General features: G+C 45.7%; 1 protein-coding gene across 2 annotated transcripts in view; it reads right to left on the bottom strand.

Annotated features, from left to right (window-relative positions):
* dcdc2b (doublecortin domain containing 2B) overlaps nucleotides 1–12276 on the bottom strand; it is a 139931-nt gene that overhangs the window by 89780 nt on the left and 37875 nt on the right. Inside the window, exon 2 of one of the 2 annotated variants that reach the window (XM_038794814.1) lies at nucleotides 2659–2687. In XM_038794814.1, coding sequence (XP_038650742.1) covers nucleotides 2659–2687 — 29 coding nt within the window. Of the gene's footprint in view, nucleotides 1–2626; nucleotides 2688–12276 lie in introns of both variants that reach the window. The other variant, XM_038794823.1, reaches the window with a different exon arrangement.

The raw sequence follows: 12276 nt of genomic DNA, 5'->3' as shown, positions 1-12276 counted from the left end.
ACATTCAACCAATAGGATAGGACCAACCAGTAAGATAGGAACGACCAATGGGCATTCACGATACACACAGAGGTGACACTACCACAGGGGGGCATTACAACACCTACCCATATAGGACACAGCACACACGATCTTCATCTTTCCAGTGGAGACACACAGTGAGTACAGACACAGGGTTGATTCAACATCACACCCACCACGTGGATTGTAGCAGACTGGTTCGTCAGTCTGAGTAGCTTTAGCAGGATTAACAGGAGAGTCGAATCCAAGTAGGAGAATTGTCAACAGTTTAATAAATATGTTAAAACTATCTCCAAGTCTGAACCTTCCTTTGTCAGAGTGCACATCAAGGAAGCAGCTTATGCTACGTCAAGAGCATAACAAAACAATAGTTAGGGACCTTTGGGAACACCACTAGAAACATTCCTCCATCACAAAGAATATCCATTGACAGTTACTCTCTGCTTCCTATTATTTAGACAAATGTGTATCTATGTTTCTATTTTCCTTTTTATTACCTGAGTTAAAACTTTTCTCATATATCTGTTGTGTGGCACTGTATTGAATGCCTCCTGAAAACCCATGTACACCACATCCACAGCATTACACTCATTGACCCTTTCTGTTACCTCTTCAAAAAAACTCCAACAAGTTAGTTATACATGATTTCCTTTTTAGAAATCCATGCTGGCTCTTCCTAATCAATCAACAATTTTCCATATGACTATTAATTGTATGCTGCATAATTGTTTCTAGAAGCTTGTCCACCACTAATGTTAAACTTACTGGCTTACTTACTGGCTGGGGCTATCCTTAGAACAAGGGCGTAACATTTGCAATTCTCCAGGCCTCAAGTTAGGAAACGGATAGCAATAGTTTTGAATAAGATCAAGTTTGTGGAAGGCTGAAAATAAAGGTTGGCCAAAGACCGTTGGAATATTCAAGTCTGTATCTAACAAATATGTCGATGAAGGCATCAGCTGCAGAGAGGGTTGCAAACAGTCTGCTTTAACCTGAGAAAGTAGCCAGGGAGGGGGACCGAATTGGTGGCTAAGAAATGGAGTTTGTGGAGGATGAAGACTGTAGTAATCCACGGGAGGCAGGAGTTCTGTCACCACACCAATATTTATTTACAATAATGATATTACAGGAGCAGCTACAAACAGTGCTGCTAGCAGTCCAGTCAACTTAAGACTGGCTCACAAAGCCTACACAGGTGCTTATATGGGCCCCCTCAATGAGCTATCATTGAGGGAGCTCATACTCCAATTGGCCAGCCAATAAAGCCAATTGAAGTTCATTACAAAGACAATAGATTTGATCTTCCCACTGTTACAACAATTAAAATAAGATCAGAAATTTAACATGCCCACACAACTCTTATCAAAATGTGATTGTGAAATGACTGTATGTATTAAGGCAATTGTAGAAACTCGTCATGTTTCTTTGCAAATTGTGTTGCTATTTTATCAAAGACGATAATTTATTTGGAATAAATTATTTAATGTCTCTGTAAAAGTAATGCAGAAAGGAATAAATAAAAACGCATTAAGCATTCAAAACATATATTAGCACAGTGTAGTTTCAAGGTCCAATATTTTGATTGCCAAAGAAAATAGTGCACAGGAACGTAAGTTTTCTGTGAAGGCTGCAAATCACAGTGTACAATCTTACAAGCAGAGTCCCACCAGAAACATAGGGACAACGTGTACCTCTGAGAGCCTCATCTCAATACTTTATCTGAAGACTGTCAGAAGATAGTATTCCAACTGCATATTGTATACTCATCATACACTCCATGATATAGGTTCTCTTACCCTACTTTGCCTAACTTTAATCCAGTACAAGAAAGTGATGTATTTTGCAGTACATGAGCAGTATCTCCTCAGAACTAAGATATCCTCAGTAATGTTTCTGACCTCCCCACTCTTATTTTCATAAAATACATTTCAGTTGTCATTCCAACAGGTATATCGAATAATTGATGCTTACGGCTAAGAAATATTTCTAACAGAAGTCTGTTCTATGATTCATCCACACCTTGATACTGACCAAAGTATAAAGTGACAATCCATCAGAGACATTTAATCCTAAATAAGATGTTGTAGTTGCTGAGATACCAAGTAGAGAAAGTTTAAACACAGAACAATCATACAGTGATGTAGCAATTAATATCGTTCTTATTAATGGATTATGGGGCAGCGCGGTGGCGCAGTGGTTACTACTGCTACCTCATGGCGCTGTGGACTCAGGTTCGATCTCAGTCCCGGGTCACTGTCCATGTGGAGTTTGCACCTTCTCCCCGTGTTTGCGTGGGTCTCACCCCCACAACCCAAAGATGTGCAGGGTAGATGGATTGGCCAAGCTAAATTGTTCCTTAATTCGAATTTTTAAAATAAGTTATTAATGGATTAGCACTTTAACTCAATCTGGGACATTCCTTTATCGACTCTTTTAATTAATTTAAAATAAAGACAGAGGAATGTGATCTGAATGCATTAATTTTTTGTCACTAATCGCACCAGCAATAATTTCTACACTATTTCCAATAATCCAGCAGAAAGGGTTTAAGAATTAACACAATTATTATAGTAACATTCTAAATGTGTTACTTAAAGGAACTCACCATTAAGCCATTAATTGTTCTTCTGTTTCCATTAGGTTTTTGAATTCCATTCTGCAAATAGCTAATCAAAGAAAAATCAATAGAGTTGACGAGGGAAGAAACCTGAGAACTCACATTTGACTAGAACGGAAATGCATTGACAAATGATTTGTGTGAAGCAACAATTAATATTGCCTCTAAATCTGTTCTCAATTGAAAATTAAGTTTCTTCAACATCAGTACATTAAACAAACCAAGTCATAAGATCTAAAGCACAAGAGCAGGAGTAGGACATTCAGTCCACCGAGCCTGCTACCTCATTCAATAAGTTCATGGCTGATCTATCGTGGCCTCAACTCCACTTTCCTACCTGCCCCATAAGCCTCGACTCCTGTGTGGATCAAAAATCTGTCTAACTCAACCTTGAATATATTCAATGCCCCAGCCTTCGCTGCTCTTGGAGGAAGAAAATTCCAAAGACTAATGAGTCTCTGAGAGAAGAAAATCCTCCTTATTACCATCTTAATTGGGAGACCACCCATTTTGAAACTGTGTCCCTGCTTCCCGCAATAGGGGAAAAATCCTCTTAGCATCTACCCTGTCAAGGCCGCTCAGAATGTTTCAATAAGATCATTCCTCTTAATTCCATTGTGTTTTGACCCAACTGGGAAGAGACCCAATCGATTGCAGGTTTAGAGAGGGTCCGCCCAGAAGGAAGCGAAGCCCCTGGGACCTATAAAAGTCAGGTCCAAGGACTGATTCGTTATTCTTGACCAGCCGGCCCTCCCAGCAGAACACCTTTGCAGCAGAAGACCTTGAGAAGGAGAGGCCTGGTCAGCAGCCACCATCAAGTAAGTGTCATACAACGCACGCTACGAGAGTAGACACTCCTGACCCCTTTAGTCCACACCAACTGGAAGCCTGCGGATCCAGGACAAAGCAAGAGGCCATTCTTCCCTGATCCAGCAGTTCCCTTGTTCCAGATAAGTATTGGCCTGGTAGTGGTAGGATTAGCCTAGTCTTGTAGTTTTATATGCATACGTAGTAGATAACTGTGTTATAATAAGTGTGTCTTGTTTGAACTTACTAACTGGTGTATTGAGTTATTGGTCTGAACTTGAACTTGAATCTTGTGGCGGTATCTTAACGATACCTGGCGACTCTAGAGCTAAGGAATAAAACAGAGCCAAATTGAGTGTAAAGCACACTCACCCAGAATGAGCAACATTTAGTGGCTACTCCGCCGGGACTCGACTAGAAGTGCCCCCCCCACTCCGAGAGAACCCAGCAATGTGAATCAGAAATCCAATTGTGAAAAGGAAAAACCAAAAGTGATAAAGTAGTTCAAATCAATGCTCATAATTCGGAAGTGTGTTTTTGCATGCGTAACTAACAGGGTTATAAGGTAAAACCGAGAGATTTTTATCGCGACAAACTGTCGGGAGTTTATAATTCGGAAAATAGCGAAAGCCGTACCCGTATTTTATAGCACTGCCTTATTATCCCTTGTTCCAAATTTAAAAGAGAGCATAAGATAGAAGAAATGGCCATGCAGGCAATGGAACGCCTCATGCACCCCCAAGAGTTTGTGGTCGGAGCGACCAGCAGAGTAGGTCACTGTCCCGTTTGGGAGCTGGAACTCAGCAAGTACCTCAAAGGGAAAGGATGGCCCCTTTGGAGTGAGTTTTGTTCGAATGAGGAGACAGGTCCCGGGAGTATAGGGCATACTTGGTGGGAGAACTTGTCTGAAATTCATAAGAAAGGTTTGAGTTAAGCACGTAAGCCGATGGCAATTGTGTTCTGCTTGGAACAATTGCGAGGCACAGAGGAGGTCGTCAGGACACTCCGAGCAGATTTAGAGGAGAGAAATAGAATGAGCAAAGTGGATGTCAGGGACATCGAAAGAGAGAATTTAGAATTAAGGCAAAAGTTGGCAGATAAGGATAGAGAGGTGGAAGATGCCAAGAGGGCACACCAGTCTTGTCTAACCCATCTGAGCAGCTCCCAGGTACAATACGAAAAAGTCTATCAGGATGTGCAGCGTGCAGTCTTGATAAGACAAGAATCAGAGAAGCAGGCAGAGACACTGAAGAAGCAGTGTAGCGACATGAAGGCAGCTTTAAGGGCACTCCATGCTGCCACCACTGAGCAAAGGCAAAGCACAGTGGACCATGCTAAGTGTAGGAAGCAGATTGTGGAGCTGCAATCTCTACTTTCTGTGCAGAATGGCTTCCAAGAAACGTTTGGAACGCAATTAGAGGAAGAGAATGCACCAGATTTGCAGGAGTTAAGCGAGACAGCGCAGCGATATGTTCAGGGAACATGTGCGCTAGAAAGACAGCAGAAAATGAAAGCACCCCAACACCCCACAGATCAGATAGCACCCGCACCAATGAACCCAGTCACCACCCAACGAAAAGCAACCGCAGACGGCGCACCCGAGATCACTTACACCACCCCCTTAACCGTGACTCAACTAAGGGATGCGTGTGAGAAAATCACCCCGTTCCTCCCCACTTCAGACCCCCACCAATTCTTTGCAAGAGTTAAACAACAGGCGACCATGTACGGCCTTGATGCACGAGAGCAGGTTAAGCTCACAGTTTTGAGTTTAGACTCATTGGTAGTAGCAGCCCTCCCCGACCCACAGAACGTTGGAGGAGGCACCCTCGAAGAAATGCATACAGCTATTTTGGATGCGATAGGGTATAACAGAGGAGACCCAGTTGAAGGCCTAAACAAGTGTAGGCAGAAAAAGACCGAGCACCCCACAGCATTTGCAGGAAGGCTGTGGATTCACTTCACTGCAGTTTTCGGTGAATTAGACCGCGCACATTTGACCCAGGATAACATGGTTCAATGGACCCGCACAATCATCTCCCACGCCACAGAGGCAGGACAGAAAGCCTGCTCTAATTACGACCCCTCAGAAGAGGCCCATAATGAAAAATGGGTCTTGAAAAGATTGTCCCGCATTTGGGAGCAATCTGTGCACAATAACGCAGCATTTAAGAAGCCCGAAGAGCGCAACAAAACCCCGCATGGGTAAATGAGGGACAGAACAGCCCCCCACAGAAGTCACAGGAATGTTTTAACTGCGGACAGTTAGGGCATTTTGCTAGAGAGTGCAATGCACCACAAAAACCTCAGAGAAGCCAGCACACAGGCACTCTGAACAGGAACATAGCGAAGCCTATTCACAGTATAGGGACGCAGTCAGGACAGACCAATGTGGACGGAACGGACTGATGGTGTTCAGGCTCCCCCACTTGGGTCTGTGACACCCTCTGGGACAGATCCGGACGACCGGTAGTCACAGTGAAAATTCGGGGAAAGCCCATAGAGTTACTCTGGGGCACAGGAGGGACCCATTACAGCCCCTGTACCAATTCAGCTAGGGAATATCTCCACCAGACACCTAATTGTTTTAATTGATCTGACCCACACAGCAGAACACATACTCGGCATTGATTTTATGAATGCACACAGCCTGTCGTTCGACCCAGTCAATCAGTGTGTCTGGCGAATGGCAAAATCAGACAGAGCACCCGCAGCGCTCACAGTAGGTGAGTACGAACATAGGATCAGCGCAGTAGGCGACTATTGTTTTGACCCGACCACGCTAAACACGGACAAACAGGTTAGGGCAGTTTTAAACAAATACAGGACAGCATTTGCCAGTACCAGCACAACTGCGGCAGAATGACTGGACAAGTTCAGATTACAGGACCTGACCTGAGACCACAAAGACAGTATAGATTTCCCCTGGAAGCGGAGGGAGAAATTGGAAAGGTAATAGAGAGCTTATTAGAGCAGGGCGTGCTAAGGACAGTAGCCTCCACTAATAATGCCCCTATTTGGCCAGTGAGGAAGCCTGATGGATCATGGCGTCTGACCATTGATTATCGGGTACTCAACAAAGTTACCCCAGCAGTAGCCCCCACGGTAGCAACAAGTCCCGACACCTTGCTCAAGCAGGGACTCAACTCCAAGTATTTTACGGTTTTGGACATTAGCAACGGCTTTTGGTCAATCCCATTGGCGAAGGCGTGCCAGTACAAATTCGCATTCACTTTCAAAGGTCAGCAGTACACGTGGACATGCCTCCCACAAGGATTCCACAACTCCCCCTCCATTTTCCACCGACAGCTGGCAAATGGACTATCAAAATTATCCTGACCCGAATGTCTGGTACAGTATGTGGACGACCTATTACTGCAGACAGACACCAAGGCAGAGCACATCACGCTTCTGTCTGAACTCCTACAACTCTTGCAGTCAATTGGATGTAAAGTAAACCCCAGAAAGGCCCAACTATTGGAGAATAAAGTGATGTATTTGGGTACAGTCATCACGCACGGCAAACGCGAGATCGAGTTCAAAAGAATTGACTCGATCGTCAAATTGCTCCTTCCCCAAAATGTTTCAGCTCTCCATTCGTTTTTAGACTGGTTGGGTATTGTCGGAACCATATCGATGGTTTTGCGACCAAGGCAGCCCCACTTTCAGACCTCCTTAAGAAAGGAGCCGCTTGGGAATGACTTCCGCAGCATACAGAGGCTGTGGAAGATTTAAAGAAAGCCGTTAGCGCAGCACATGCACTACAAGTTCCAGACACGCTCTCCCCCTATGCAATTGAGGTAGCAAGCACAGATCTGACCCTCTTGGCCATGCTCCTTCAGGAACGGCACGAGCAACTACGACCAGTGGCTTATGCCTCCCGACTTTTAGACCCAGTAGAGCAAGGATTTTCAGCCTGCGAAAGGCACCTACTCGCAGTATTCTGGGCAGTACAGTACTTTTCGTACATTACCGGACTAAACCCCATAACGATTTTGACCGAACACACCCCCACACAGCTTCTATTGGACGGACAACTGAAGGATGGTTCAGTTAGCCAAATTAGAGCAGCTAGGTGGACACTTCTTTTACAAAGACAGGACATCACAGTGAAACGGACCAAGACACACAGCTTCTTAGCAGACACCTCCAATACCCAGGACAACCCCATGATTGCGAGATAGTAGCCCCCCTCCACAACACAGGACCTTTCATTGCAAAGATGCCCCCCAGGAAGATAGGAAGTTCCACTCAAAGCCCCCAGCACACAGACACGTGTGCCCCCTTGAAGATTTATGTGGATGGTTCATCCACTGTTTTAAATGGTGAGCGCATTACAGGATGCGGCATCTATGTAGAGGATGCGCAGGGACGCACATTAGAAGAGATATCGTTAAAGTTACCCGGTCACTTAGGCAGCAGAGCTCGTGGCCATAGCTTACATAGTGGACCACCCAGATTCGTTCCCCAGCCCAGCAGATATATATTCTGATAGTTTGTATGTCTGCAACAGTTTGACGGATTTTCTACCCCTGTGGAGGACAAGAGGTTTTGTCTCCGCGGACGGAAAGCCCCTTCCATCAGCCCCATTGCTCCGCCATATCCTAGAACAGGCAAAGGATAGGACACATGGCATCATTAAAGTCAGAAGTCACCATCGGTCATCCCCCCCGGAAATGTGAAAGCCGATGCACTGGCAAAAGCAGGTTCCAGGCACGGACATTTTTGGACACCCCCAGCTAGCGCCCAGCTAGCGCCCCTGTGAGTTCAGTTCAGGTCTCACAGACAAACATTGAGGACCTAGTATAGGCACAAAGACAGGACAGCAATCTCAGGGAGATTAGTAGAGGAAAGTTTTTGGCCCCGTACGACAAGTTTAAAGACGCTCTGACCACACATGATGGTGTGGTCATCAAAGATAAACTGTATGTGGTTCCTGAGAAAGACAGGAATCAAATGATTGCCTTATTCCATGACAGTCATGGACATCAAGGGATAGACCCCACCACAGCCCACCTGAGACAGCTCTGTTGGTGGCCACATTTGAGAGAGGATGTAACACATTACATCGAAAATTGTTTGATTTGTGCTCAGAATAACCCGGACAGGTATTCGAAGAAGGCACAGCTCAGTCACACTCGCCCCGTTAATGGCCCCTGGACAAATCTCCAGATCGATTTTATAGGCCTATTGCCCCCTTGCAGGAATGGCTATAGATACGTTTTGGTGGTCATTGATACGTTCACGAAATGGGTAGAGGCTTTCCCATCTCGAACTAACACAGCCAAAACAACCGCAAAGATCCTGACACACCACATCTTTACTAGATGGGGACTCCCCAGAAGTATTGAGTCGGACCAGGGATCTCATTTTACAGGACGGGTCATGAAGAACGTCCTGACCATATTCGACATTAAACAAAATTTCCACATTGCGTACCACCCCCAGTCCAGCGGCATAGTGGAACGCATGAATCGGACTCTAAAATCGACCCTGAGAAAGATGGTCCAGGAAAACAATACAACTTGGGATTCGGTGCTCCCATTCGCTCTTATGTTTTTAAGGAATATTGTTTCAGCTTCAACAGGTTTCACCCCACACACACTCGTGACCGGACGCCCCATGAAAGGTTCTGAATTCCTTTTAGGACTCGACATGACCAGCCCAGACGTGACGGCCCTCACACACGAGACAGCCGTAAAGCAATTAGTGGAAACTGTAAGATCGGCTCAGTTAACAGCCGCAGTTAAATTGGGAAAGAAAAAGAAACAGAGCAAGGCTTGTTTCGACAGAACAGTACATTCCACAGAGTTTCAGGTTGGACAACGGGTAATGTTGTCTGTTTATAACCCCAGCACGTTTTTGGCCCCAAAACTTTCAGGTCCGTGCTCAATTGCGGACAAAATCAGCCCTTCAGTATATAAGATAAAGTACCCTGACGGGAAGACTGCCTGGTTCCATATCAACCAGTTAAAGGCATATGGAACACAGTCCAACCACACACACCATGTCCTGCTAGACGCAGCAGAACACCACTCCCCGCCCACAAGAGACGCATTTCCACCCTCCCCCTCACAGAACAGCACCTCATCGGACTCGACCTCGACTCCGCCCATTGACTTCAGACCACGCCCCGAAACGCCCACAAGCTGCCACAGCAGAGACAGCGACTGTGACTTTGACGACAGCCACAGCACGCCGCTCTACTGCCCTGATACACCAGACCCCACACACACCAGCTACGACCCCGACTACAGTGATTTGGAGATCACTTACATTAAGACACCAAACCCACACCCAGACCCACTGCCCAACTATGACGACCTCGACAACGTTCACACAAATTTGGACACGACCATTTGGCACCGAGACAACTCTTACAGGCTCGTTCGGAATGACGAGAGAAACCCTCGGTCACACAACTCACTCATAGCATGCCTGATCCATACAAGGGTATGGGATCCGGGAGAAGAGGATGACTTTAAGTCTGACTCTCGACACGGCAACCCCTTTGCAACCCTGTTCGCAGAGAATGAAGAGAATTGAGGTGTCCAGATGATGTAAAAAGAGGAACCGCTTGAGAGACAAACAGTGTCCTTTTCTGATGGAACCTGCAGTATGTTTGGTTCATGTTTGTTTGTTTCATGTTTGTTTTTCGATCAGTTCAGAATGACTAGGAGGATTGGCCACAAGACTTTCAGCTGAAAAGTTTGTGACCATCTCACATTTCGTCATTGTTCTTCTGTAGTGAAGATGTTTTGTTCCCGAGACCATTTCATAACTGCCCTTCTGATTCGGCGGAAGTCTTGTCTGCCGATACCTCAGAGAACTTGTCAGATGCCAAATCAGCTGGAATGTCTGAAGCCCAGCTAAAAGCTTCTCCCTTGAATCCACTGGGAGGTCCCTAGCTCCAGTTTCATAACTGCTCTTCCTTTTGGAGGGCAGAAGAGGCAACCCCCATGATGATTACATTCTTGCCCGTTCATTTCAGGTCGCTCAGGCAGTGGAGAAAAGGCATTGAGGACCCGCCCTGTCTGAGGACCACCCCACTGGTCAACTAAGCTCAGGTACAGCACAGCACACCCTACCCGGGGATTCCACCCAACTCTTACCCGTCGCGGCCCATACGCAACTCATTCGAAAGTCTAATTTCTAAAATGTTTGGTTTTGTTTCCTTTGTTTTAGGTAGCCCTTTAGTTGCCTTTCCAGATGTTATTTACATCCAGAAACAGTGGGATGGTAAATTGTAAAGCCTGCGAGACGGCTCGCAGTGAAACAGTATTTTGAGTATATGCCTGGTCCTAAATTTCGTTTTGAGAAAAAAAAATGAGGGGAGTCACAGGGAGTAACTTGACCATTCATAAAGGAAAAATTGACACAAGAGGACAGATATACTATCATTCGAGGTATTAAGCAGAACACTAACAGATACTATGCTTGATCCCCTAGCTTTCGGACTTTCGAAGGAAGGACCAAAGCAGGATCAGAGCAAGATCACAGCAAGAAAAGAGAACAGAAGGAAGAGAAGAGAGAAGGAAAATGACAGCCGCGACTGTATTTTTCTTCATCACCTTTGTATATTTGCGCGTGGAAGCGAACCCCCTTACCCCACCCCGGCCGTTAATGTTTCCCAGACACAGACCACTCCAAGCCCAGTAAACGGCAACAGTACCCCGACCTGGCGTACCAGATTCATGACTTGGTACTCCTTGTCATATGTCATAGAATCGCTTTTGGCACTGGCGATTGTCTGCATCCTAGTTCGGACCCTTCGGATGAGGAAATGGCGAAGGAGAGCCTACAACTCTCGTACCCCGGTATATAGGATCAGATCCCCTATCTTCGCATTTCCCCAGGCCCCCAAAACACTCGCAATGTGAATAAAGGATTTTCTTTTCGTTTTGCCATACCATGTAAATAAAAGAATGTTTTAAAATGTTTTGTACCTCTGAGTTCAACTGCCGAGTGAGAGAAATGTGCCATGAATGCTGCTGTAAGTTTGTACTGATAGGAAGTTTAGAATGATTGCATGTAAGTGAGTGTAGTTTATTTAAGGATAGTTAGAGGTTCCCGAGTAATGCATGTCCCCTATGACATAGTGCCAAATAGAGATTGTGGATAAAGTTTTTCTGCATAGTTGAGGAAAGTGCAGAGGCCATGGAACTCGCTGATGTCAGGGAACAGAGACACCGTACTTAGGTGGTACTTCACACTTTCGCGTTAGGATCACAAGGAGGGAGTGTAGCCACCTGGGTTGGCCACTTCCTCACACAAAATGGAAGAACACAAAGATTACAGGGAAAAATGGACATTGGCAAAGAAACAAGCAGTTTGCAGAATCCCCTGTATTCTAGCTGCTACAGAAACCAGACAGAATTGTATCTAACGAGCTGCGCATATTAAGTGAGCGATTCACGGTGATTCCCAGGCACAATGGACACAACAGTTAACTGCAATTGAAACATTCTATGGAAGGTCAGACATTCCGGCGCCAGTGGAGTCTAAGACAAAGGACACCAATAAGGTGTAAGGAACCGCCAGGTGATCGAGGAACAGCCCCGTTATTGGGGAAATTCAAATCAATCGATTGGGAAGAGACCCAATCGATTGCAGGTATATAGAGGGTCCGCCCAGAAGGAAGCAAAGCCCCTGGGACCTATAAAAGTCAGGTCCCAGGACTGATTCGTTCTTCTTGACCAGCCAGCCCTCCCAGCAGAACACCGTTGCAGCAGAAGACCTTGAGAAGGAGAGGCCTGGTCAGTAGCCGCCATCAAGTAAGTGTCATACAACGCACGCTACGAGAGTAGACACTCCTGACCCCTTTAGTCCAC

The sequence above is a fragment of the Scyliorhinus canicula genome, chromosome 1, assembly GCF_902713615.1.
Source record: "Scyliorhinus canicula chromosome 1, sScyCan1.1, whole genome shotgun sequence".
Lineage (NCBI taxonomy): Eukaryota > Metazoa > Chordata > Chondrichthyes > Carcharhiniformes > Scyliorhinidae > Scyliorhinus > Scyliorhinus canicula.
This window is presented reverse-complemented; position numbering and strand designations above follow the sequence as displayed.